This window comes from Agelaius phoeniceus, chromosome 2 (assembly GCF_051311805.1).
Source record: "Agelaius phoeniceus isolate bAgePho1 chromosome 2, bAgePho1.hap1, whole genome shotgun sequence".
NCBI lineage: Eukaryota > Metazoa > Chordata > Aves > Passeriformes > Icteridae > Agelaius > Agelaius phoeniceus.
This window is the reverse complement of record NC_135266.1, coordinates 73,490,666-73,518,039: the sequence shown is the minus strand read 5'-3', so window position 1 is coordinate 73,518,039 and position 27,374 is coordinate 73,490,666. Positions and strand designations below refer to the sequence as shown.

Here is a 27,374-nt window from a genome sequence, read left to right as displayed (position 1 = left end):
CAGGGATGGGGCATCCAAAATTGCCAAGAAATAGTTTTATGATAAAATTTTATTATAAAGGGCTGTTTCTCTTGGTTCCTTTGCGAGAGTAGTATGAGATCTTAAGAAATTAATCTCATTTGCTAAGTTTTTATTATTCTTGAAGTCAAGGACACAGATGATCAACTTTATGGTAAAAAGGCTATTTTTAACCTGTTTGCTCCTCAGTTTCCCCTTTGGCAAAATGAAGTCTTCGGAAGATTCTGCACTTCTCAAGAATTCACTTTTGCATAGTTAAATTGCCTAACAACTGTAAAATGTGCTGAGATGCTGCTGCAGAAGATGCCATGCCAAGGACACTGCAAAGTGGTATTACAACTGCAGGGAAGATGAATGGGAACAGAAGAGTTTGGGTGACAGGTTATCTGCAAACAGAATGTGAGGCAGAAGGACAGAATTACTCTTTGGGGAGTAATTAAATTATTTCTCTGAAAATTTATATCTGCTGGGGATGTCAGCTGAATGCTTGTTCCACCCGACAACTTGAGTTGTTCAACTTGAAGGTCTGTATGATGATTTTTAAAACCTTTTTCACATCATTGTTTCAGATAGAGACAGGATCTCATTAATGCTGTAGCAGGATGGGAATAAGCAGTTGAAATATGCCAGTGTAGAGCAATTCTGCCATTTTTAGTGTTTGTCACAATAATGTGATTTATTTATGTGTGAACCATAGTATCTGAAACTGGCTCTTGTGTGTGCCACAGCAGCTATGGAAGACAACAACCCCAACCAGAAAACATCCTGACAACGCTGCTCCTTGGGGATTAATGTGTCTGGAAGGAGCTGCATTCTTACATTTACTGTCAGGTTTTCACCATCATTCCAATGGTTCTGAAACAATTTCCCAAATTATCATAATGGTCTGATGATAACATATTTGAAAAGGATATTTTTCTCCTGCTATGACACATTTTTCTCCAGCTGTTAGTAACAATGTAAGGTTGAAGACAAACCTGGTGTGTCCTTCGTTAAACACGTTTCAGTGTTTAACATGGCATGAAATGCTCTCTGGTGGAATCAGCTGCAGAAAAAGTTTCTTCTTATTTATATGAACTCACTAAAAATGTCTTTAGTGACATTTCACTTGCTGAGCTTAGTTTTCTTTGGAACATCCTAACTTTCTCATAGCAGGAATTTGTGAAACTGAACTTATTATCTGACACTGATCACTGTGGTGATAAACTCAGGAGAGAGGTAGATACCAGTCCCAAATACAAATATTGAATGACAATCTCCAGAAAGAACATTTAGAATATTAGGTAAAAGTGAAAGACATAGTTCTGAATCCATTGATTGAAATAACCTGTATTATATCAAATTCAGGATGGATTTCATATTACTAAATATTTTTTCAATATTTCATTTGTATAGATATTTTAAATCCCTCTCAAATTCTAAGAAAATTCAAAATTAACACCAATGACAAAGATACTGGCTAGTAATTTCTTAAGGTCATGGAGGAACCTAAGTTGCCAAAGTGTATTAGGGAATATTTTATGACTTACATGTCTCTAGGGTAGACTATGCCACAAGAACTGGCACAGCTCTCTGAGTTCCTCTGTAATGGAATCTCACTTGCTGACCTGTGGTTCTTATTATTTGAATCAATGTGATTTTTCAAAAGACAATACAATGCAAATGTCATACAGAATTAGAATATTGCCTAGATAAGACATAAAGCCTTAAATTTAATGGCAATTTAATGTCTGTGCCATTGTTTTGTTTTCATCTGCTCTCATTTTTTGGGGCAGGCCTCTCCCAGAAATGTTGATGCATATAAAGGAAGTAAATAAAACTCACATTTTGCAAAGCCAAGTGTGACATCCTCATGCTACTCAGATATCTGAAATTTCTGAAGATGCTGATTGGTGTCAGGAAGAGCAATATAAAAAGACCTATGGTGATAAATATTTGCCATGTTGCCACACACACCACTCAAAGGTGGTCAAGTAACAAAAGGCCAGGTGCATGGTCAGGGGTTAGACTGGACCAGGCTAAATGGACACACACCTTGTCCCAGTCCTTAGCTTGAGGATAGGAGTGCAGAGGAGAGTTTGGAATTCAATTTAAAACTGTCCATTCTCAGAGCTGAAATCTGTCTCAAATCCCACACAGTTAAAGGTCAAGATACTGCTAATAAGTGATACTGATCTGTGATGCATATGGCATAAAAATCACTAAAAATCATAGTTAGATTTAACTGCATGACTTTTCAGAAACCACAAAATCAAGACACTTCATTACATTTATGAATGCCAGACCATTCTGTTTCAACTCCAGCCTGTTTGGTGAAGTTGATATCTTGTATTTCTGTGGTACCAAGTTGGGGTTTCTCAGTCTTTGTATAATTTATGATCCCTTTTCCCATTATTCCTAACCTGTATTTCCATATTTAACTATCCTTATCCTAATGCCTCAATAGATGTGCAGGACTTAATCACTTGATTCAAGTGATGAATTCTAAAGTCTGTTTATAATGCACACCATTTCAGTGGATCACATCTTTTATGAGCCAGAGTACTATTTATAGTCTTATTTTTGTGGGTTGTGAGACCCACAGAGACCATGATTATATTGTATAATGTGTTTTTAAAAGTACAGAATAGGTGGAGAAGCCATTGGAGGTGAGACTCACCTCAACCTCCTTTAGGTAGGTACAATGCCAATTTCTCTTCTTCTGAAGGGGCTTCTCTTGCAGCCAGCAGAGTGACCCTGCCCTGGGTGTCTGCCCCAGGCCACCTGGGCAGGAGGAAAGGAGGATCAGGCCCAGCTTTCATGCTGGACATCAACACCTCGGTGCCTGCTGGAGAAACGGCACAGCTGGGATGGAGAAAGGTGCCAAAGGTGCTACCTGGAGTCGGGTAAGTCAGAAATCATGAACTCCTATGAGGGACAGTGCCAACTGCCCTAAAGTGACTGGGAGAGTCCGGGCTAGAGCAGTCCCTTCTCCAGCTGTAAATCCCCACATTTTTTCACATCAGCCTTGACACTTTGGCTCCGACTGGGCCAAATCGCCCTGGCTCTGCTTCAGTCTCGAGCCCTGGCCCAGAGAGTGCCACTGGACGCCGTGTCCCGGCGGGGCTGGGGACAGCCTGGCTCCCGCCCGTGCCGCCGGTGCGGTGGGAGGGAGAGCGGGGCTCCCGACGGCAGCCCCGGGCTTGCGGGGCGCGCAGGGTCGGTAGCTCGGCGGGGTGGCGGCGGCGGGGCCGGGGCCCGGATCCGTCCGTGCCCGCCCGTGCCCGCGAGGTGTCCCCGGGGCCGCGCTGGGATGCGGGACCGGCCCGCGCCGAGCGCTCGCCGCCGCCGTGAGCGCCGCCGAACATGTTCCTGGCAGGCGAGGCCAGGGGAGATGCAGTGAGGCGCGGGGCACTTTTCCAACAGCTCCTCCGCCGGGAGAGCCAGTGGCACGGCGCGGCGCCGCAGCCCGCCGCTCTCCCCGGCTCCCTGGAGGAGAAGCAGCCCGGGCGCCATGCAGCGAGGCAGGGTAAGGGGCTGCGGGCGGGGGGCTGCGGGCGCGGGCGGGCGGGCGGGCGCGGTGTCCCCGCTGTCCCCATCCCCGCTGACGGCGGCGTCCTTGCAGGTGCGGGCGGCGCCGGCGGCGCTGCTGGCGCTGCTCTGCGCGGCGCTGCTCCCGCTCCGCCCGGAGGCCGCCAGGGCGCCCAAGCAGCGGCCGGCGCGGACGCGGAGCTGCGGCGAGCGGCCCGAGGAGCTGCTGGAGCAGCTGTACGGGCGGCTGGCGGCGGGCATGCTCAGCGCCTTCCACCACACCCTGCAGCCCGAGCCGCCCGGCCGCCAGCACAACGCCAGCTGCCCCGCCGGGGCACGGCCGCCCGCCGACAAGAGGGTCCGGCTCCCCGTCAACCTGCGCAGCGCATCGCCCTGGGCATACAGGTGACTCTGGGCACCGGGGAAGGGAGGTGCGGCCGCCTCGGGGGCCCGGAGGGCTGAAGGGAGCCGGGGCGGGGTCCCCGTGCGGGACCGGGAGCGCCAGGCTCCGCCGGCTTTGCCGGGGCGGCGAGGGAGGCGAGGGGTGGCCGCGGCACCGGGCAGCAGCCAGGAAAGGTGCTAAAACACACGTCGAAGTGGGCGATAGAAGGTAATTATGTAAAAACAGCTTGTGTGAGGGCACAAGCTATGTCTAATGGACAAAAAGGTAAATGAATGAGGTGGAGCAAGCTGTGAGATGGAGATCACACCCACATCCACACCCACCCGGGAGCACAGACAACCCTCAAAAAGTCACTTGGGCAAATTGCCGTATGTGACAATCAGAGGAGCCTCAGCAAAGGACCACCCCCACCAAAGAAGCACCTCTTGACTCTGCAGCAGCCACAGAGGGGCTCAGATGCTTTCCCAAAAATGTGACTGCAGACACTCGGCTGTTTCTAAAAGACTTCAGGGTACAGTCTGTGTTCCGGTCACCCACCAACAGAGCCATATCCTCACCTACCAAACAGTCCCAAGGGCTCCATGTCCCCTTTGCTGTAGGACCATAGGCAAGGAATGAGTACAGCAGTATTCTACACCTGTGTTTTCAACCTGTGCTTTGCAAACCTCCTTCCTCTGAGGTGGAAACAGGGACTGGCATATTTTTAGGGGGCATAAAACCAACAAAGTAAAGTAAATTTGTTGTGAGGCTGGTTAATATACAAAACAAGGGCCTGCATTTCTATTGGAAGCTCTGGAAAAGCTTGGAAACCACTGATCTAGTACACTAAACCCAGTGTGTGATCACATTCTCAGAAGACTATGAAGCCTTCTGGTGGTTTGAATAAGACTGAATTCTGTTTACAGCTTTCTGTAAAGGACTGCAGACAACAGGAAGCTAAAACGTGCAAACTTAAAAGGAACTGACTTTCTTGCTACTTTTTATACATTATCCCTGGTATATACTTTGATGCAGCTCCTGTGTATTCAGCAAACAGTTATCTCCTTGTTAGGCTCTCCAATAAATATTTATTTTATGGCATGGGTTTTGCTCGCTTTTAGTGTAAGAAGTAATCCTACTGAGAGAAAGATGGTTTATTTGCTCAGTAAGCCTTTCATAAGCAAAGTATTTTTAGCAATACATTTTCTGTAAGAAAACTGAGGATTTTAAAGCTACCTAAGAGTGCACAAAGCAAATGCCATGAGCAAAACACCTACAGTTGGGCTCAGGTATTTTTAACAGTGGTTTTGCAAAATACTAGTGCTATCAGAAAATTGTTCCTCTGGTTAGAAAACAGTGCCTTCGTCCTTACGTCTCATTGGGCAGGTATTTATTTTCAGCTGCAGCTCTGTATAGGCTTACTTTTTAACAGAGAACCAGCTGCTTTTTGGGGCTTGGCTTACAAAAGTAAATCCACTGTACTTTTTCATCCAAGTGTTTTCAGACAGACCACTAACCATTCACATACAAGTAACTTGATGACATCTCCAAGCTAGGAATTTTTAAAGATAGTGGGGAAGAAGTATTACACCATTAAAAGCAAAATCTAAAATTATATCAGAGGGGAAAATGTTTCTCTAGGGTAAAGAGGCCTGAGCACTCTGTCTAGTTAACAGATCTCATTTACAGCTTCATTTTTGTGACTGCATTTTTACTGTATCATTAGCATGCAATGAGACAGCAACAGATACCTCAAGATGTATAATTAAAATGTAAAATATAAGACTGCTAAAGTGCATTAGCTATTACCACCTGCTATCTCATAGATTTTGAAGCTAGATATGAATATTTGTTTTGTTCTATGGTCTTCAGCTGGGTACCCTGGAAGCTCCTTAATCCTATTAGAGTTACTCCAGGTCTTTGAGAGAGACACACAGCTCTCCATTAAAGACTGCAAGTAATGTCCCATTTGGCTTTGTCGATGGTTAACCAATTTCACTTATACAATCCCATCAATTTCTTCTCCATGGCTGGAGTGTTAATCTGAAAAGCTGCACACAGCCATGTGCCGTACAGCACTTTCTCAACAAGCTTACTTGCTTTTAATTCTTTTCCCTCGTAAATTGCTCCCCTTCACAGATTCATTGCTGTCTCCTGCACTGCCTTCTGAATCACCAAAGTTGTTCTAGTGGTGAATGCTCATAAATAAACTCACTGTGGGCAGACCCCTCTTGTATGCCCTGATAGGAAACTGCTCAAAGGCTGAATTTGGCTACTTGAAATTTGCATCAAGGTGCCTGTCCCATTCCAGCGTCTCACACACATCCTGCTCTTTTCTGCACCTAAAGACTTACAGTGCAGTTCATTCCTGCTCTGTGCATAAAGGCTCTTTTTTCTTTTTGACATGCATTTTAATGCCTGAGATACCTCATGCTGTTTCTCTGTCTTCATTGGCGTTGCAGCATTTCCCATTGTTACCATCTGCAGATTTCATTAACATACTGTTTATACTGCCTATTCCAGGTCATTAATAATAAAGATATTAAGTCTGGCTCTACTTACCTTCCCCTGAATATCTCCCCAGGCACCTGCTCCCAGCTGTTTAACGCTGCTGCTTGTAATTCTTCTGTTCACATGACTGTTCAGTCCAAGTCAACTGGAATTTTTTCATATCAGCATTTATGAGAAAGAATCAAATATATTTCTTAGAGAACTGTGTATAATGTTGACTCTACTGCATCATCTGTATCCCAAACCTGTCATTCTGTTTAAGTGTGGAAGAATTAGGTTTGACTGGCTCAAAGCTCAGATAATCCTTGTGTGGCTTCTTTGCTTATCTTTGCTCTGTGCTTACTGTTTATTTTCCATTACTTGGTCTTTTAATTTGGTTATACAAAAATCAAGACTTACATCACTTTTGGCTTGCTGCAAACCAGAGATACAGGAGTTGTACATGGATTGCACCTCAGATCCATCTGGTCCCTGACCCTGATGCTAGCAGCAACCAACAGGTGGTATTTAAGGCAAAAGTTATGGAGAAAATACTTGTTCATGTGTCTGATACTGAAATTCCATCCTGGTGGCCACAGGAGATCAGTATATAACTCAGGGCACAGAGCTGAATCACGTGAATCACTCTTTGCTCTGCAGAGCTATAAAGAGACAGCAGAGTTCCCTGAAGTCAGTGAGCACGCTGGATTTGCTCAGCAGTTCAGGAAGTTGGGCTACAAATTACCCAGCTTTTTTTAAAAAATAGAGCCAGCAGCAGGAGTTCTGCCCTGAAATCATCCTTCCATGAAATCATCAGGCTGACTGTGTGCCAGCTTGTGACACCTATCTAGGAGTTGCTTGTGCTTGTCCATTCTAGCAGTATTACATGGACAGTCAATGAAATCCAGGGAACCTGCTTGTACAAGGAGTTCCTGGCATGGGCCACTTGGCTACTGCTATGGGTCAGAGCTTCTCGACAAGAATTAATGGTATGGCTGGGCCTGCAGACCCTGCTGACAGCACAGGATCATGCCCTTGTTAACATTTACAGAAGCCACAATCATGGTGAATCATTAGCAGGGCAAGCACAGCTCCACAGATGCACAGAAAAGTTGCTCATGGACAAGAGCCATTATAAAAAGGATTAATTTTAAATGTCTGCCTAAACTTTTGTGGGGGTCTGATCATAAAGCTCAGAGCAAACCTTGAAAAATCTGATCCTGCTGAAGTCAGCAGCACTTTTACAGGTAGTGCTAATTTGTGATTCCATTCATGGTGCTGCAGAGCACAGATGATATTCATTAACCAGCTGTATATATCAGCTCTATTTTTATTTTCTGTCGTCTTAAGGCTACAATAACAATCATAACTAATTTGCAAACACATTTCTACATGAGTTCAGCAAATTTCTTTATGTGTATTCAAGAAGTCATCCATGTTTCTGAATTTCCAAATTCTGTGGCTTTTGTTTTTGCCTCTGGGGCCTAATCCTGCATCTACTAATGGTTAATTTACAAAGATTTAACTTTTATTGTCAGTGCTGCTCTGATGATGTTAGCCAAGTTAGCCAGACCCTCTCCAAAACATTGCCCAGCTTGTTTTTTTCTGTTTTGCAAAAATCAGCTTCAGTTTATAAGCATCCTTGGTTAAGTGCTCATTTACATAAATTCTTAATACAAGTAATACAGGCAAGTCATTTTTCAGTGGTAAAAGCCAAGCTTGTCTGCAGTGTGTTTGAATAGTCATACAGGAGGGCTTCCCTTCAAATAATACTCCAGTCATTTTCTAGAAGCTTACCCAAGGCATTTTCCAGGATTTAATGGTACCATGTGGCACGGTGTGCCTGTCCCAAAGATCCAGCCAAGGGAAAGAATACAAGGGGATGCAGAGCTGCCATTCTTTTTGAGTTGAGCACATTTGTACAACTCTTCAGAAAATCAGTTAGCATTGGGCTATTTCTACAGTAGTAATACCTATGTTGCTGCCTGTATATAAAATAAAGCATTACATGAACAAAAGAACACCTGCTGTAGGGAAATAAATGTCTTGGCAAGGGGGAAAAAAAGCTGTTAGCTCTTAATCCTCTAAGTATTTCAGAGTGTGAAGGAAGGGGATGATGATCTGCTTATTAGACTTTTGATAACATCCAGCTGTTAGCCCAGTGCTAACAGTGATTTTCTGAAGAGTCGGCTCCCTGCTCCAGCACAGCATCTGACCCTGTGGAATCAGAAGCTTGGAAATTACGAAGTGACAATATTATTAAAAATACTACATATAAAAGCAGCAGTACAGGAGAAGGCAGATTAAGTCTCTGCAAGAGTTTTACTTCTGACAGGAAGTTTTCTCTTGAGTTTCCAGGCTTAGTACATAAATGGCAGGAAGTTTGTTTTTCACTGGGAGCTCTCAAAGCGCTTGTAGGGTCAGAAGGAAAAGCAGCCGAGTCACACTTCATTAGCAGCTCCAGTTCAGCACAAACCTGCTGCTTGTTCCAGCAGATGGAACAGAGCAGCTCGGCACAGCTCACTGCTCCTGTCACTTGGGAACCAGCAGTGCTGGCAGGGCAGACTCAGCTTTCCACAGTGGTGACCTGAGTTCACAGGACACGGGCAATCCTCATCAAAGCGTCTGGGCTGGCTGGTTTGCAGCAGTGCCACATTGGCAGATGCCAAGTGACACAAGCTGCAGGGGACACTTCAGTACCAGAGGAAAAGTTGCATTTCTCTGGTTCACCACCACTCTTCCCAGCTCCATCCATCTCTTGGGTGTAAATAGCAGGAACATGGAGCATGCAGTTTTGCCTGGTTAATTAATCCAATAGAAAATATTTACCCTCTTCCAGGCGATGTTAAAACATGACTTGAGGTGGTTGGTGTTTCTTAGTGGCTCTGACCCAAGCAGGCCGGGGTTGCCTAGAAAGACACAAATGAAGTTTTATTTATATGGCTTTTCTGAATAAGTTTGAGCTGAAGATGCAGAACCTTGTATAGGGCTCCAAATTTTAGTGACATTTGAGTTCAGGTATTAATTTCAGGAGGCATTACTTACAGGCTTCAGCCTTGAAGTTCTGGTCTGGATGCAAAACCACATCTATATTTTGAATTCACCACTAAGTCTGGATTCTCTCTGATTTGTTCCAGTCCTCACATGATGTATTAACATTGAACTTAGTAATATAAGAGATTTTTTCCCTTGGAAAGTAGAAAACCATACCACAACCACACCATCTTTCAAAAAACCCACCCCATTAATACCTGACTTTTTCCACGTGGGAATCTGGAGGAGAAAGATGGTTGCAGACCGTGATTCCAGTGACAGTGTTTTCCTGTTATCAGTGAAACCTTTCATGTTTGCATGCAGAAGCATGTTCATGCTTTCCAGAAACATCATAAACCAGGTGCTAGAGATAATACAATAGAGGAAATACCAATAACTTGACACATGGTGTGTTTAACAATCCACCTCTGATATTACTCACACATGAGTTTGAAATGGGAATGTATCACAGTAGAAAGGCCTGTGTTCCCCTTTCTTCCCTTCTGCTGGCTACCACATATTTTATTTCATACTGGTGTGAGATCCTGTAACATGAAGGTATTTCCTGGGGAAAGTAAGTGAGTATAAATGGGACAGAGAAGCATTGCAAAAATATCTGCAACATCACAGGTGTCTGGCTATTAGAGAACTGGTCAGATTTTTTGGTGAGGAAAACAAATTCTTTAAATTTTATTTATATATATTAATTTAAAAGTCTATTTTCCTTGACAACATGATAATCAAGTTTGTGTTTGGCAAAAGCTGTGATTTCAGATTTCCTTTAACCAGATAAACTGGTAATACTTCTGAAAAGGACAGCTTCCTTATGTCGCTGCCTAAGCTGCTTGTTCACTCTGGCCTGCTGTTGCAGAGTGTATATGTGTGTATGTGTGGCAAGACAGCTGACAGACCAAACCCCAGCTTCTGATGGAGTTACTCCTCAGCTGAATGAGTTCCTTGATCAATCCTGTGACCAGAAAAACACCAGTGTCAACCCAGGGGTGGGTGTGAGAGGGAGAGCCAGGCTGCCTGCTCTCACAAGGACAGATTTTGTTGACTAGCAGTGGCTGCAGTCACAGCTTCAGGCAGACTAAGGGTTCTGCCTCTTCCAAACCTGAAACCTCTTCTCATCTCAGAGACAGCCTGGAAAGATAAAAGGTGAACACTTTGATACCTGAGGAAGTGCTGCCAACCCTGGGAAACACAATTTAGAAATTGCTTTAAATCGATTAAGATTTAAGATCACTTTAAGATCTATTAAGAGATACCACCTGGAGGACTGCATCCAGCTCTGGGATCACAACACAAGAAGAATGTGGACCTGTTAGAATGAGTCCAGAGAAGGCCTCTATGAAAACACTCAAAGGGATGGAGAACCTCTCCTATAAAGACAGGCTGAATTTTCCAGTATCTAAAAGGGCCCTACAAGAGAGCTGGAGAAGGACTCTTCACAAGGGCATGGAGTGATAGGACAAGGCATAATGGCATTAAATTGGAAGACAGAAGGTTTAGATCAGATACTGGGAAGAATTAAGATGTGAGGGTGGTGAGACACTACCCAGAGAAGCTGTGGATGCCTCATCCCAGGAAGTTGCAGTGGGCATGAAAATGTTGCTCTTCTGTGGTTAGAGGAAGATACAGTAGGCATGAATTAGAAAAGCCATACAGAGTTCTGCTTTCAAGGGGAACGCACATTTATGACCCCAAATATACTAGGGAGAAAAATCTATTGCAGAAATAATAGTACAATTCAATTTTATTTAAATTACTGAATTTTAAAACATCATGTCATGGCTTTAACAATAATAATGTTAACAAGGATTTGTACCAGTTTTTGAAGAACTCAAGGCAGATAAAAAGTTTAGAAATGCCCAAGTGTCCTTTTTAATGCTCTGTTTACCCATTTGGTCCAAACTGCAAAACTCGTTCTGATTAAACCCTTGAATATTACAATTCAGAAAGCTAGACACTCCCATGTGCACTGTAGGACCTAATCAGTTCTGTAACCTGTTCATGATTTTTTTCTTTACACCTTACACACTAGAAGCCAGACAGCAACAGCTACAGCTGTTTTTCCTGGCGAAGACAACAAAAACATGATATAATCATTATAATGCTATAATAATTATAATAATATGTAAGATGATATATTTCCAGATGAATATACCTGGTTTTAGAGGTACTAATGAATCTTTATCTGCTTCCCTCTAGGATCTCCTACGATCCCACGAGATACCCTAAGTACATTCCCGAAGCCTACTGCCTGTGCAAAGGCTGCCTGATGGGGCTCTTTGGCGAGGAGAGCCTGCAGTTCCGCAGCACGCCGGTGTTCATGCCCACCGTCATCCTGCGCCGCACGCCCGCCTGCGCCGGCGGCCGCTACGTCTACACCGAGGATTACATCACCATCCCCGTGGGCTGCACCTGCGTCCCCGAGCAAGAAAAGGAGGCAGAGAGCCTCAATTCCAGCATAGATAAGCAAGAAGTGAAGTTGCTGGTGGGCCAGAACAAGCCCTCGTCGGAATGAAGAATGGATTAAAAGTCATGTTTCAGTACTGGCCTCATATCATCACCTCACCACCTCAGGAAACTGCACCGCAGCAGCAAACACATTCACTCACCCTCTTTTTCTACTTAGTTATTTCAGATATAAGATGGAAAGCCCAGTCACTCAGATCATTAGAGATGGCAATTAATTCTATTTCTTTAGCTCATGTAAACTTGTTTAGTTCATTATTGCAAACTCCAAAGTAGCTTTTCTTTTTCCTTAGAGCAGAAAATTTTATCTTTGCTTATTCACAGTAAATTTTAGAAGATGATGCAACTGTAAGACATGGTAGCTATTACTATAACAGGCTACTGGTTGTAGATATTTTTGAGGAATCTCTTATATTCTACTTTAAAATACATTTGTATAAATATCACACAGCTGCCCTACACATGACAAATTAGCAGTTAAAAGGATAATTTCCCAGGCTGGGAGAGCCTCCCTTTATACTGCATAAACTCCAAGCTTTGCCTCTGAGCTGTTACCTCTTTGGCTAATTTATACACCACAGCAAGGAAACCTTTGCTGAGTTGGAGTCATTCATGAAGCAATATTCTATATGCTTGCTATTTTTAAACTTGCCAAATTGCTAAGGGTACAAAGGTGTTGAGAAAAAATATCCTAGAATATTGTAAAAATGCAGCAGACTTTCTTGATGTGGATTATGTCAAATTACACAGAAAATATCAATTAGGAAAAACACAGTTTGGGTCCCAAGAATTCTGTATTTGATTTCATTCATCACTGACTGCTTAACTTCCTTGTGATAAAACTGTATTCCATGCAACCTTTCTCATTTTAGAAAAGGAGATTCCCCATTAAAAAGTACCAAGGATGGCCTTCACCTCAGGTGCGCTGCAGGTGAGTAAGCAGGCTAGGTCTTAACTTCCAGATCCTACAAGAGGTCATTGAGTTGAGTCCCAGTCAATCCAAACTTGTTAGATCCAACTGATTTTTACAATTACTGTTACTCATTTCTCCTTATGCTACATGTAACAGATGATCACCACCTGCAAAAGCTGACCAGGCAGCCTTCCATCTGAGCAGCCTGCTGCTGATGGAACTTGGTGGCAGGCCCTCACCAGAAACCCTGCATACACAAAAACTTGCATTTCCAGAACAAGAGACTGAAGTTGACTCAGCCTAGTGAATGAGAATCAGGAATGACCAGGCATGCCTTGCACAAACGTAATTCCTCAGAGGGCGACACCCACCAAAATGGATAAACCTCTGAATGCACAGCAGAGAATCTCTTTTACAGATGAAGGATCATGACTGCAATACCTTTAGAGAATGAACATCATATGCAGCAATGTGTCTGCTACATCATGAATCTTGAAATTTGCCTTAATTCATAGCAGAGAAAGCCCCTACACTACATAAACACACTCTTCTTTGGAGTGTTGTTGGATGAAGAATGGAAAGACTACGAGCTAATCACAATTAACAAGTTGAAGACAGAATGAAAGTCTGTGGAGTCTATGACAACTCCATGTCTTGGTGCATCATTATTGATTGTGCTCTCTCTGACTCAGTCTAGCATAACAGTATTTTTATAGTGCAATCTCTGAAACCTCTTACAAAGCCTAAAATAACTTTAAGAACTCCAGAAACAAATAAATATTCCCATCACAATGCCAGATTGAAGGTTGTAGCTGTGTTTTTGGTGCAGATGCTTTTCCTCAATTTTCCTTGTCTTTAGATCTGTGTTTCCTCCAATTGTGATGCTTCTATCTCAAGGGGATTCTCAAAGGTGAGTTCAGAGATGGTCATAAAATGCTTTTACTACTCAGAGAACAGCTAATTGCCTAGCTGCTGCCAGCAATTATAGGCAGTTACCTTTTCCCCAGAGAATGAAAATACTTGCAGCAGTTACAACTTCTTTTCCTTCCTTCTAATGTGGAGGAACTTCTCATCCTCTGAGCAGAGGGAAATGGTAATCAGAGGGGCTCAAAAGGGAGGCTGACCCACAAAACTGGAGAAACACTGGTGATATTTCAGTACCCTGATCCCTTCCAGCTTCACCATTAGATTGTGAGGTTTTCTCCACATGTACACTTATTGCAGCATGAAGTTGAACCTTCAGACTCCATTGTATAGAAAGCAAAGTCTTCACCCTAAGAGGCAATAAAATGACCCCAAACAACAGCAAAATGTCCAACCATGCAGCATTTAACATTTAATAGATACCCAGAGGGGCTACCAGCTAAGTCTGGCCAAACACTGCCCCTCCAGCAGAACTCATTGTCTGCACTTTTGTTATACAAATTTGTCTGCAACAAATTAGTTATTAGAACACATGGGTATATATTTGCATGATGTGGAGTAAAAAAAATCTCTTTTTTTTATTGCAACTCTCTTGTCCTCCAGACATAAATTATGGAGTCATTTTGAGGTTTTCAAATAACTATAACATGTTCAGGGAATTCCTGGGAGGTGCAAGCTAAAATCAGGTAAATAGAACAGAATCAGTTTCTCCACTCCAGAAAAGTAGATGCTTTAGCTTATAGAGAGCTTCAGAACGTGGATGATTGAAAGTACCCGAGAACTGCAAAACCTGGATCAATAGAGCACTTGTGTTGGTGACCTCATCACACTGCAAACAAGTGCAGCAAGCTTCCCATGGTTCAGGCATCTTTATGCTGTTTCATTCAGAAGCCCATTTTTCCATCTTAATCCTCATTTTCCTCTGTGACAGACTTTTTAGCTGAGCCAATTTGCTTCCTGATTCAGCTTTCCAGTTAGGTGTCCCTTAAAAGCTGTTTAAGTTTTAGCATGAGCAACTGTTTGATATTTTGTTAGTGAGCAACTGTTTGTTAATACTTAACATCAAGAGCTATTAGCTACACAAACACTTGCTGGCCATCATAATATCCTTCCATATATCCTTTCTCTCCACATTACTCATGTGGGAAAGGTTGAGTGTTAAATGTAGTTTGTATTTGTTTGGAATTGGGTTTTTTTTATGAGGTCATCACATCATGGATTTATATCAGTTTCACTTCAAATGTGGTGTGACATTTTCCAGCTTCCAGCCCTCTGGTTACAGCTGCCACAGCCTTGCCTTTAATTTGCATGGGGGAGGGAGTGTTCATTGGAGTTGCTTCAAGGCTTCACAAACTGTTGACAGAAGGAAGACATGAAGTGCCTCACTGAACCAACTCCAGGCCCAATAAATGCAAACAATTCAAAGCTAGAACTATCTGGCAGCTGCAGCTGATTTGAGAAAATTTTTTGTTGTGCCAGGAAAATCTTTTCCTTCAACAAGGTTGTCCCTGGAATACATTAGGAGCCACAAAACATAGAACAATATCCTTGGTAATGAGATTATTTTCTTTTCTGTAGTATCGTTTAAGGTAGTTTGGAAAATTCCTATCATTCAGGAAGGCTGAGGAAAGCCCGAGATGCTAGTTTGGGTTCACTTGCCAGTCATCACCTGAAGGTGTCTGTCTGAATGGGTGAAGATCTACAGCTACATATAAACATGGAATTGCATGGGGGAACATGAACATGAAAGCAGCAGGAGGAAAAGGGAAAAAGGCTGTGATGTGCTCAGAAAGTATAAACACCCATTAATCCTGCTGGCATGAGGGAACAGCCATAACTACCTGGGCTAGGATAGTTAAGGAGGCTGTAGCACATAGGACTGTGCAGTCATAAATGCCACTGGAAAAGGAGCACAGTGCTGACACTTCCCCACAGTCTGTTCCAACAGAAAGTCCATCCATGAGACACCCCCAGTAGTCAGTCACTGCTTGACACTGACATTTTTATTCACAATCCTGTTACAGAAGAAAAGAGGGTTTTGCTGTCATGTACTATTTCTTAAAGTTACCATGCTGGCACAAAACACAAATTCACTATGGATTTTTGTGACTTGTACCCTTCTCAGAAACAGCTACTTCCTTGGAATCAAGTTAGACAAAAATAATTTATGACCCATCACTGATGAAGGCTGTAAATGCCACTAGTCAAGCTCTACTTGGGCAGCTGCCTGCAGTCCCCAGGCTTTTAAGAGGGAGGCTGGTGGACAACAGGCTGCTCTGTTGAGTGCATCTGCACAGATTTCCATGCACCCTCAGTTCCGTAACTATGCATCTTCACAGTGCCCCTTTTCAAAGCTGTCTGACCTACATGTTAGAAGCAGCAGTGATTTTCTTGGAAGTGAACTTCTTGGTACAACTGAATGGTGCACTTTTATCTTTTTAAGAAATATCTCTGATGAAGTTAGTGAAGTTGACTTTTAACTCTGCCATGGAGAGCCCAATAATACACATTTACCAAAATGAAGCAAATAAAACAGCAAAATAGGTGAGGCTTCGATTTGAACAGCACATTCTAATTTAGGTGGGTGGCAGGGGAACAGTATCATCCCTTCTGGCAATCATGCCTGTCCCACTTGAAGCCTCTATGCAGTTCAAAACAAAGTTTCATGAGTTACTTCATTATCTCCATCTGCTTGGTGTGCAAGACACTGAGGTAATGAACCAGTTTAAAGTACAGGTTAGTGCCAAGAGCTACGCAGTTACCATTCTGGTTTGCTTTATTGTCAAACTGGCCACATGAAAGTGATGATGTAGCCTCCCAGAAAACAACTAAACCCAGGTGTATTTCACCTGTGGACAGTCATTTTCAGGGGAATTCTGGCTCAGCAGCAAGGATGGCATCTGCTTTGAAAGGCAAGACTGTATGGGCCCTGGCTCACACAGCAGAAAGGAGAGGCCAGTGCCTGTTCTCCCTGTGAGCATTTCCTCACTGCACTTCCCCTGTTTTAACAACCCCTGTGACCAGCCTGACGGAAACCAAGGCATGTGCAAGAGGAAGAAAAATGTTACCATGGAGCCCAGGAACACTGCATGCAGGGAGGCAGCAGCAGGTATAAAATGTGAGAAGAGAAAGGCCTTAGGAAGCAAACAGATCTCTTGGAAAATGGGGAGGAGAGCTAGGGTGGATTGGGTGGGTGTTTATGAACCACTTTTGTGTTCAGCTCAGACAACACCATTCTCTGAGCACTGAGAGAGAATTAGAATCCATCTATATTATTCCTGCTCAGCTGTTTACTCCACCAGATGGGAAAATTTGCATCCAAACAGCAGAAACATGAGTATTATCACTGCTTTATAAAAAGTCTCATCTCACAAGCTTAATTAGGCTTATTCCCACTACAAATAAATTTAGTACTTGATTTTATGTGATTTGTCTTGTAGATGCAGCATTTCTGTTAACTTTTACATAGTATGACATACAAAGACAAGTGCTTGTGTTTTGCAGTATTTTTAGAGATTATAAAAGTGTTGAGTGCCTTGAAATTTATGAACTAATCTCCACCCAAAAATACTTCAGTAGTGTAGTCAAAAGGCTAGTCAAAAGTGGCTTTAAAATTCCCAGTTATCAAAAATCTCTACTTATGCAAAGCAAACCCTTTCCAATGCATTATCTATTTTTGACTGAAATATAGACCAAACCTTGAATATAAAATCTAACATTTTTCCATTTGAAACAATGGGAGTTTATCAATATATTATTCTTCAGTGGCCTTGTAAGATTCAATGATTTTTAAGATGCTTCTATTCTACTGCTCTGCTGCTGTCTGTGGAACAGGAGAAAAAGATAAAATCAGGCAACTGGGAAAAAAAATCGTAACCATTCGTGTAACTTGACATACCTGTAGATCCTCTTTAGTTTGATATTGAAATTATTAAAAAGCAGGCATTATATTTAATCAGAGCCATTAGGATTCAAGATTTAAGGGACATGCGTGGGTCACATTACTACAGAAGTACCACGCTCTTTGGCAATGACGATTCTGATGCCTGCAAGGCAAACACCTATGTGCTGTTATAAGCTAAATTCACTTCAAAGAGGTCACTGATGTGTCCTCATATAGTAAAAGCTACCAGTTAAAGTTAAACAAAGAAGTTCCCATTATCCAGCACCTGCATTGCTTGGTCTGCATTTACCTAATACAAAACACAGTAACTGCAAATGCTTACTCATTTAAAAGAGAGAGGCTATCACACTGTGTTGATTCCAGCTATGCCAGAAAACAGTATTCAGAGCTGACTATGTCAGCCCTCAGAAATGTGGCATAACTGTCAGTAAACAGAAAGAAGCTTGACTGAAAAAGCTTCAAAAGAAAAGTAGATTTGTAGATGATCTTAGGAGAATTAGTCCAGTCCAGAAGCATAGTTCACATAGCATCGAAATTCATTGGCTAAATTTCGCGAGTGTTTTGGAATAAACTTGCACATCTTCACACCAAGATGCTTTGCTGCCTGCTCCTCCATGACTGCACCTGCAGCAAAAATAATTGGTATTCAATAAGAAAAAACAGTAACAGAATGTTTGAACTTTTTTAATAGCTCCTCCCAAATGCATACTTAGAGAGCCCGGTGTTTTTTAAGGAAGGCAGGCTTAAAGCAACTACACTCTCAGCCTTCCTTGACAACAGAATCTGTTGGGAAACGTAAAGTAAATCTAGAAGAATGGAAGACATCCCAAAGAAATGAATGTCCAAGAAGTTTCATAAAAATAAGTAGAGGGTATCAGTGCCATTTTTACAGAAACCAAACTTGAACTCCGTCTTCTTGCTACATTCCAAGGAAGTTAAATGGTAGGGAGCTGTGGGAAATGCAAACAGATTACATCTACTCTTTCACTTATATAAACCATGAAGTGATATTTGCAGTTACACACTGAGAAATCACTGCTTTGAGCAGTAAACTGAAGGACCACCTATCCACTCTAGGGAAAAGCGTCTGAGAATCACCCTTGTGTGTGACTGCCTTGTGCACTTAAACCAAGGAGCAGGCTTTCTATAGCCACATTATTTTAATTTTTCTTTATTTTGCCTGCTTGGTTGCCTTCCCTGAAATTGTACATACAGAGGGGTTTTGACCTTCGCTTTTTGGAAAGGTTTCCTGGATGTCCTCAGATAACAACACAGTAATAACAAAACAGTTTAAGAAAAGCCATGACTTGGGCAGATACACATCACTTCTCAAACAGCAAGTGCACCTTCCTAAAGAAGGACCCACAAGTACAGATATCTAGTTATCTGGTTTCTGCTTTTATCACTGCTGTTTAATTCCTCCTCCTGTATTTCAGTGTATAAGACATAAACAATAACTTGCACCTATGTTTGCCATTCCCAGATTTCAATCAGTGCAATTATATAGAGTGGCCCTTCTACAAGAAAAATTATATTTCTGGAGTTTTGCTGGATGATCTTATAATTCTTCCAAAATTTAGTAAAATTCATAATGCCATAGGAAAAAAGTACTGACTTGAACTATTGAAACCCACTTCTGTTTAAAATAAAGGTTGAAGTACCTTTATTTGAGTACCTCAAGTACTCAAATAAAAGGCTTAGGACACATATTCCTCCTTAAATTAATGATAATTCAGCATTATTGAGTTAGCATTTGACTCATGTAAGTTTGTCATTACAAAGAGAGAAAAAAGCTACTTAAGGGGACCTAATATTTTTATTAGTTATACCTGTGCAAAGCAGAATCTTTCCTTTTGTTAGGTATTTGATGGTCTCTGCAGTCTTTTGAAGACATTCCTCAGACAGATAGGGTGGATCTGCTATTACGACGTCAAAACTGTGTGGCAGGAGATTTTCAGGTAAGTCCAAAGGGTGGTTGTAATCATAGAAGATAAACTCTTCTCCATACACAGAAAACCTTCTGTCATACTCCAGTATACACACAGAAAAATCCTCACCATCCTGTTCTTTCAGTTTCTGGTACACACTTGGTGCACTAACACATGCTATCCTGAAAAAAACACACAATAACTTAAAATTGTAATTTTAAAAGGCAAACAACAGCAACAAAACTCTACAGTCTTCTCAGCAGTCTTCAGACAGGCTTTGGGAAAACATTTTAAACATTAGTCCCAAAAATATAAAGTATTGTTCCTCCATTCTAACAATTAATTATCATAGTAACAAAGTTTTAAGTATGAAAGTCATTACCTGTTCAACCCCATGCTACATAAAGATCTTAAGCTTAACTACAGAGAAAGTCTTGTTTCAGAAAAGCAAGGAAGTACACTCAAAAATGAAAAATTACTGTTTATAGAAGTAGGAAGAAAACCAAGTTTTTTCCATCTGTTCTACAGAAACAATATAAAAACTAATTATAAGTCCATAATGTGCTCTGAAGCACTTTGTATTTCTCAAAAAATTACAAAGATTTATAGTAAACTTTTACAAGGCACAGCCTACAACATTCAATGAAATGACAAAGAGGAAGATCAGTATAAACTATTAACTAAATAACATCAAAGCAGCTCTGCAGTATCTCAGCTGAACAAAACTGAAGTACAATGAGTAATGAATTAAACTGCATGTTCTTGCCAACATAGCAGAAACAAAATATTTGCAGATCTTAATGTTAAATCTACAACACAATTATTAAACCTACCTGCCACCTTTTCCAGCTGCCAGAACTGCTTCCTTAGCCAGGCATGATGCAGTTTCATCACTGTACCAAAACTGGCTCAGTTGCTGAGAAAGATAATGCACAATTACAAACAACATCAAATCTTCTGGCTGTGCTATGCAGTTATGTGTGGTGAGTCATAACTCAAGAAAACCACAATCCACAGCAACTTCTCAGTTCACAACCTGTAAAGCTAGAAAGGTGGCTGTTTTCCTGACAGTCTTCCTACTTCTGTGATCTAGTGATATGCAGCAGGTACCTTACACTCTCTGTTTCCAAAACATGAACTGCAGTATCAGGAAAACCAAGAAATCCAAACCACTGACAGGGTATTTCAAAGCCAATGGGCAGATGCACATTATTTATGTGCTCTTCAATTGAGTTCCTTCAGCAGATGAGGAAAAAGGCCCTTGAAAAGTGACAGTGTGGGGAGAAAGAAAAGGATAACTAAATCAGAACAATCAGAAAAAGGAAGACCAAAAAAGCCCAACCCAGAGACAAATCAGAAATCAGTCTGTCACAAATAAAAAGAAGCAGCAAAACAGCCATCCACAAAAATAAAGAAATAAAACACACACACACACACAAAAAAAAATGAAAGGAAAGATCACTTGGTCTTGTTACACTACGCTTGTCTCAGACTCAGGGAAGAGTCTTTACTACTATCACATGCCAGGCTGGAGTTAAAATTTCCAGAAGGGACAGATGCTTCCATTAGCAGCTTTATTCCCTCTCCATGTACTTTGAGTTTGTACCCCCCATGCACATGTGGAGCAAACAACTACATCCAGATTTAATACTAAAGCAAATCTCCCTACAGTGTTGCCATCCATTAATAGCAATATCTTGAGTGTTCCCCTCTTTAATTTCATTTCATTTTCCAGCCACAAAAGAACCTTGGTCAGGGCTACTCCTCTCTCTGTGCTTCACTCACTGAAATTTATAGTTTCTTACCCAGTCTTCTTCTATTGAGCCAATGGAATATTGATTAAACCCTTGGGAGGTCTTCATGCCCTCTCTCTGCTGCTGTTCCAAATAGAACTCCTGGAGGGCAGCCAATGTATGGGATGAAAGCTGGGGAATGTCATCATCATCGTCCATTTTCTTAGATGTCAACAAGAAAAAAGAAATTAATTAAATGAACCCATTTCAATGGTGAATGTTTGTAAAAACAGCATAATCTTGTGAGGTTAAACAACTTCCAACAAGAATGCAGCTAACTAGGAAAACCTCCTAACAAAAGAAAAATTATTCCCTCTACTTAAGTGCTCTTAAATCAGTGAGAGGCCAATTGGAAATAACAAGTCTCCACAGAGAATTCAGGAAGAGCAGCAACACTGTTCCCTTTCTATGCAACATGGATTTGGCTTATGCTCTTACAGGGAAGTTGACATTACAGCTTTTGGTTTCCTGTGGAACTGGAAAATCCTATAGAAATGATTCCCTTCCTTCCTAGAAATAATGATAGCTATTGGTCATTCCTTCCCATGTTCCAAACGAAGTAAACTAGCATTCTAGTTCAGCATCACCTGGTTTTAACTTCCATGCCATAAAAAGATTCCTCTAAATGCCACAAACCTACAAAGGAAGAAAAAAAAAAAAGGCAGCCAAGAAGCTCCAAGAAGACACGGTAGGTACCAGTGGAGAAGTAGAGCCATTTTCAGAAAGCTCCTGAAGTGGGTTCTGCCAGGCAGCGTCCCTGAGCCCTCTGCCTCAGGCAGCACAGCAGCCTCTCCTCGGGAACGGCGCCACCTCGTGGAACGGAGGTGCTGGAATGGACTCAGCACGTGAAAAGAACTGGAGAAAATTGAGAAAGATTCTTCTCCCAAGAAACCACTTTGCCTGCATCCAGCCTAAGGATCAGCACATGAGCAATGCCTTTAACAGAGCCTGGAGATGCAGACAGGGATACACCTGCATTATGCACAAGTCACCAAGAACTCACCTGAACAGTGACTGAACATTTTGAGTCATTTCAAGTGGAGCTGCTCATGGTTCTTCTCCTCATTCCCTGCATTACAAGGAGAGCTCCAGAACTGGCAGTCTCCTCCTCCACCCCTTCCTTCTGCTCTAAAAGAGCTTTCAAGATGAAGTTTCCTTAAAACAGCTTCCTCCTGCTTGCTGAAAAAATGGTACCTTACCCTGGCACTGGGAGATAACTCTGCCATTTCTCTGACACAGTAAGTTTCCTTAGCTTTCCTAAGGAAAGCTCTTATCTGCAAAACCTGCCTTTTCCAGAGTATCATTTACTGACTTGCTGGATTCTCAGGCCAGGCTGGCCAAACAGGGAATTGCTCACAGCCCAAAGATCCACCTATGGCATCGGTCTCACGCAAGAGAATTCCGGAGTCAAGCTACTTAGTAAAGCCAAAATCATTATTTTCCCCCCAGTTTTTCATTGAACAAAACACAAATGCTTTAAGACTATTTACATTATTAAATTACGTATTATTTCAAGTATTTATTATAGGAATGACTGTATGTCCAGACAGATAACAGTTTCCAGCCACAATGCTCTAACAATACACAACACTATGACCCATTTAGGTCCTATTAAACAATTTATTTTTGTTAGGACATGGTAGAAATTTACAATCACAGTTATTTTTAAATAACTGAATAATACATACAGTAATCTGGTCTGCTATTACCCACCAAGCAAGAACACAACCATGATTTGACTCTAAGAAACTGAAACAGGTGGAAAGCTTCAGTTTTTAAGTCAAAAGTTGAAATTTTTTGATTTTCTGTTCAGTGAGCCCATACTAGCATTTGCAAAGACTAAATACATGCCCATGAATCAAAACCCTCACAGATAAAGTTGCTGATGAAGAATTTGCCATTGTTTCAGAACATAAAAAGGCATACTGCCATAGACATCTTTAATCTATGAATAATTTTTAGTTGATTTTTTTTAAACTCTTCCTTTTGGTTTGTAAATTAAAAGCCTTAGGAACCAAGAAGTAATTAACTGTGAGGTTTTGCAAGGAGAGGTAACTCAGAACATATGGTAGAAATATTACTACAGCTATTATAAATGCCTCCAAAATTTAATATATTTTTCTGAATGAATATACTGACTCAATTTATTAGGATGAAGACATTCTCATGGTTAAGAACTACATCAGAAAACCCTTAAAGTGACTTTATGTCCACAAGACTTGTAAATTCCTTCAAGGGAGACGACGGTTCTACTGTTTGAAATCCCTTCATTATCTCTTCCATTAAGTTCACTGCTCTCAAGTCCAGAAGCAACCCTGAAAGTTCTACAGGAGAATGGGAAGAAGCACAAAATCCCACTGCCTCTGTGGGAATCTTTATACTATTAATTCCCAAGGCCCCTGAGGCTCCAGCTGACCAATCCCAGCTTGCCCCAGGCCCTGGGTCCCTCCACATGCAGACCATGCTCTGTCCTCACACAGATCCTCTCTGGAAGCCACATAGGGGGAAATCAGATATCCAAGAACAGTTCAAGAACACTGCATAAGGTTTAGAAAATTACTCTCATGGTGAAGTCAAAGGTCATCTGAAGGAAAACACCAGAGAAGGAGGTAAGCTCCCTCAGATAGAGTGGAACAGGAACAGGCAGGGTAAAATGGGAAACTTGTGTTCATAGGGTAAAATGGCAAATCTGAATGCTACTGGTCCCTAAAGGGCCAGATCTACCCATAAAACAGGAAAAATGAGGTGACAAATGTGGCTTGCAGTGCAGCAGGTAGGATGAAGGGGTGGAGGTCCCTGCAGACTCTTTAGTCCCTTCCCCTGTGCACAGCTCAATCTCTCTCTTACTAGCTGATGCACTGTTCAGGCAAATGTCATCACTACAGAGTGAAAGCTCTCCAAAAAAACCAAAAAATAAATTAAGAGAGATAAGAGCAGCACAGGAGACTCCAAGGCTTTGTCCACACAAGAATGTTGTATGTATTTAACAATAGTTTCTGGCATTCATGTATGAGAAGTCTATTTTTATATAGCCAAATTCTGAAACAAAGGAAAAAAATACTCAAAGTTAAACACTATGGAAAAATTAACAGTTTTTGGTCCTCAGTACATTCATTTCACCTGTAGTTATGACCACATGGAGAACAGGTGATAAGAAAACATTAGGAAAGACTGCTAAAAGGTCATGGAGTAGAAATACATCTGGAAAGCCATGCTGTTCATCGCTGGGAAGAAGGAAGAAGAGGACAGTGTTAGTCCTTTAGATCTTTTACCAACAATATAAAAAGCACATGTGCAACTTCAGAAAAGATCTTATTCTAAGAGTAACCTTGATCAAAAGACCGAGAGCATGAAATGGAGTTAAATCTAGTTGTCTGTGTTTTTTCCAAGCTGCCCAAGTCAGTCTTTGAGACAAGCAGCTCATCATCCACGGTGTTTGCAGCACACACCGAGAAATGCTGGCCAGTGGTGTGCAACCCTAATGAAAATCACCTGGCAGGGGCTGCAACCACCTGCCTGGAGGTAGAGAAGTCCTGATCTGATAGACCGGAAAGCTACTAAATGTCTGGACTTGTGCCCTGATACCTCAAAAACCGGATTTTCACAATGTGTCAAAGTCACACAGAAAGTTCATACAAGAGAAGCTCTCAGAGGATTACCAAATACACAGAAACTGCAACGGATTAACAAAGCAAAGTCAGGAGCCCTGGTGGCTACTTCAAGCAAAAGGAAATTATGATGTGTCCTACGGAGGACAGGCTCGGGATCACCGGTCCCTCCTACACGTGGCTGAGGGGACACGGAGGGTTCCCGGAGAAGGCCGTTTCCTGCTGTCCCCTACCCCGTGGATCGCTTCGAGGGAACTCTGCGGCCACACAGAATCCCCGTGGGGGGCAGGGGGTGACCCCAGCCAGCCAGTCCGCGCCTCGGCCGCCATCGCCCGCGCGGCGCAGCAGGGTCAGGCGGTGAGGGGGCGGCGATGGGTGGGTGAGGGGGCTCCGCGCCGCCGCCCTCACGGCGGTTCCGGGCGGGCACGCGCGGTGGCCCCGGGCCCCACTCCCGCCCCGCGCGCGGCCCTCGCGCCACTCACCGCCCGCCGGCTCCCTCCGCGCGCGCGCAGCTCGCCCCAGGCCCCGCCCCCCGCGCCGCGCGCGTGCCGCGCCGGCCAGGGACCGCGCGCCCCCTGCTGGACACGCTGGGCCTGGCGGAGCTCCCGGGCCCGCCCCCTCCGGCCCCGGTCCCGGCCCCGGTCCCGGCCCCGGTCCCGGCCCCGGCCCCGAGCGCGCCGGGGAATGGCGTGTGTGCCGCGATGTGGGACAGGGTAGGCACGGGAGAGAGCTGGGGACCCAGACAGCCTCCGGCACCCGGCCTGGCAGACCCGGAGAGCACAGGCATCCCTCGAGTCAGACGGAAAGTGTTCAGGAGCCGCCAGTTCTGCCCGGCACCGCAGCCCAGCGCACCAAACTGGTTTTCTACAGCTGAGTCTCCTGTCCAGGCTTTCCATTTCTATTCAGCATTAGCAGGCTGGAACCAGCTCCCTTTCTTGCATACAAACGGAAGTCGATCCGATTCATAGATGCTTTCAAAACATAGCGAGTTTTAAAATACCTTCCTTGTTTAACTTCATAAAATCATAGAATGGTTTGTGTTGCAAGGGACCTTAAAGACCATCTAGTTTCAACCCCACTACCATGGGCAGGAACACCTCTCACTATCCCAGGTTGCTTCAAGCCCCACCCAACCTGGCTTTGAACACTTCCAGGGATGATCCAAAGCTTCTCTGGGCAACCTGTTCCAGTGCCTCACCACTGTCACAGTAAAGAATTTCTTTCTAATATCGCATCTAAACATACTTGCTATCAGTTTGAAGTCATTCCCCCTTGTCCTGTCACTATATACCCATGTAAAAAGTTTCTGTCAATCGTTTTTTGTAGGCTCCCTAGAGGTACTGAAAGACCACAGTTAGGTCATCCCAAATCCTTCTCTTTTCCAGGCTGAACAATCCCAATTCTCTTAATCTTCCCTCATGTGAGTGGTAGTCCCTGCCTCTAATCCCTGTTGTCCCTCCCTGGGACTTGCTCTGATGGGGCAATGTCCTTGTGCTGGGGACGCCAGAGCTGGAAGCAGTATTCCAGGTGGGGTCTCACTAAAGCAGAGGGGGAAAATTTAATCCACTATATCTTTCCCTTTGGTCATAAAAACTTCCCATTTTCTTGTTTCTCATGTGTAGGCACAACATGCTTATCTGGCATGTCTCATGATCTCACTGCCCCAAGACAAAAGCTCACCCATTTTTCTCATTCTTTCTTTATAAAGCTCAGTGTTTGTAAAAGTCATGTGCATAGTGTTGTCTCTGTCACCCTCCTAGAATCCAGCCCATAGGAGGTTGCCCATCAGATTATTTAACCCAACAGCAGACTCTCCTCATGTTCTCCAGAGCCAGAATATCAGCAGTGAGCTGAGTAAGAAACTGCTGTTTTACCTACAACCTGCTCAGTCTTCATCTGCCACAACATTTCACTGTTGCTGAACAGAAAGTCACGGGCTCAGCACTGGGCATTAATGAACAGAGCAGAACTACTGCTCTGGAAGACAGAAATACTAAATTAATGATAAAATATTTTGCAGCACAGCTTACATAAGCAGCAGAAAATCAAATTTTCTTTCCACCACAGGATGTGGGAATTGGCCAATTTTTCCTTCAGATCCCCATATTTTTAACCTCCCTCATGTGGAAACAAGGTTTTTCATGACAGTAGAGAACTGTGGGCATTTTCATTTGGTTTAAAAGACTCCTTTGCAGTCTGGATCATTGGGCATTCAGTGCATTACCCACTTTGTCTTTGAAAGTTCTTGCCAAAAAAAGTCTTCATCCCAGCACAGGAGACTGTCACATATGGTGGGTATCCATATCCGTTCATGCTACCAGCATTGCTGTAATTTAAAACAAACAAACCAACCCCTTTTCCCTGCATTTTGGAAAGTGACAAGTCTTGATATT

At 42.9% G+C, this 27,374-nt stretch overlaps 2 protein-coding genes across 5 annotated transcripts; one reads left to right on the top strand and one right to left on the bottom strand.

The window, feature by feature from the left end:
- The first annotated feature begins 235 nt into the window (after window positions 1-235).
- IL17D (interleukin 17D) lies at window positions 236-13,621 on the top strand. Of its 3 annotated transcripts, XR_013180957.1 has the most exons (5): window positions 236-542; window positions 2,741-2,903; window positions 3,623-3,933; window positions 11,645-12,842; window positions 12,981-13,621. XR_013180957.1 is itself a non-coding variant. In XM_077173886.1 (4 exons), the coding sequence occupies exons 2-4, from the start codon at window positions 2,868-2,870 to the stop codon at window positions 11,958-11,960; spliced, it is 663 nt and encodes a 220-aa protein (XP_077030001.1). In that variant the 5' UTR covers window positions 236-542; window positions 2,741-2,867; the 3' UTR covers window positions 11,961-13,621. The 3 variants fall into 3 exon arrangements, 2 of the variants coding, with proteins under 2 accessions (XP_077030001.1, XP_054483734.1); XM_077173886.1 differs by having other exon boundaries at window positions 11,645-13,621; XM_054627759.2 differs by lacking the exons at window positions 236-542; window positions 2,741-2,903 and adding an exon at window positions 3,114-3,526 and having other exon boundaries at window positions 11,645-13,621.
- A 2,112-nt stretch (window positions 13,622-15,733) lies between these two features.
- On the bottom strand, window positions 15,734-25,536 carry EEF1AKMT1 (EEF1A lysine methyltransferase 1). 2 transcript variants are annotated; one of them, XM_077173887.1, is made up of 5 exons: window positions 25,464-25,536; window positions 21,386-21,535; window positions 20,414-20,496; window positions 19,482-19,762; window positions 15,734-18,276 (listed from the first exon to the last, which is right to left on the bottom strand). In XM_077173887.1, the coding sequence occupies exons 2-5, from the start codon at window positions 21,530-21,532 to the stop codon at window positions 18,149-18,151; spliced, it is 639 nt and encodes a 212-aa protein (XP_077030002.1). In that variant the 5' UTR covers window positions 21,533-21,535; window positions 25,464-25,536; the 3' UTR covers window positions 15,734-18,148. The 2 variants fall into 2 exon arrangements, with proteins under 2 accessions (XP_077030002.1, XP_077030003.1); XM_077173888.1 differs by lacking the exon at window positions 25,464-25,536 and adding an exon at window positions 22,070-23,024.
- Between the last annotated feature and the right edge of the window lie 1,838 nt (window positions 25,537-27,374).

What these genes read in the sequence shown, in the direction of transcription:
- EEF1AKMT1 (XM_077173887.1), bottom strand. Translation starts at nt 21,532, where the DNA reads ATGGACGATGATGATGACATTCCCCAGCTTTCATCCCATACATTGGCT. An exon ending in GCTCAATAGAAGAAGACTGG is followed by an intron (nt 20,497 to 21,385) that starts GTAAGAAACTAT and finishes TATCTTTCTCAG; the next exon opens with CAACTGAGCCAGTTTTGGTA. An exon ending in GCAGCTGGAAAAGGTGGCAG is followed by an intron (nt 19,763 to 20,413) that starts GTAGGTTTAATA and finishes TGTTTTTTTCAG; the next exon opens with GATAGCATGTGTTAGTGCAC.
- IL17D (XM_077173886.1), top strand. Translation starts at nt 2,868, where the DNA reads ATGGAGAAAGGTGCCAAAGGTGCTACCTGGAGTCGG. An exon ending in AAGGTGCTACCTGGAGTCGG is followed by an intron (nt 2,904 to 3,622) that starts GTAAGTCAGAAA and finishes GCGTCCTTGCAG; the next exon opens with GTGCGGGCGGCGCCGGCGGC. An exon ending in GCATCGCCCTGGGCATACAG is followed by an intron (nt 3,934 to 11,644) that starts GTGACTCTGGGC and finishes GCTTCCCTCTAG; the next exon opens with GATCTCCTACGATCCCACGA.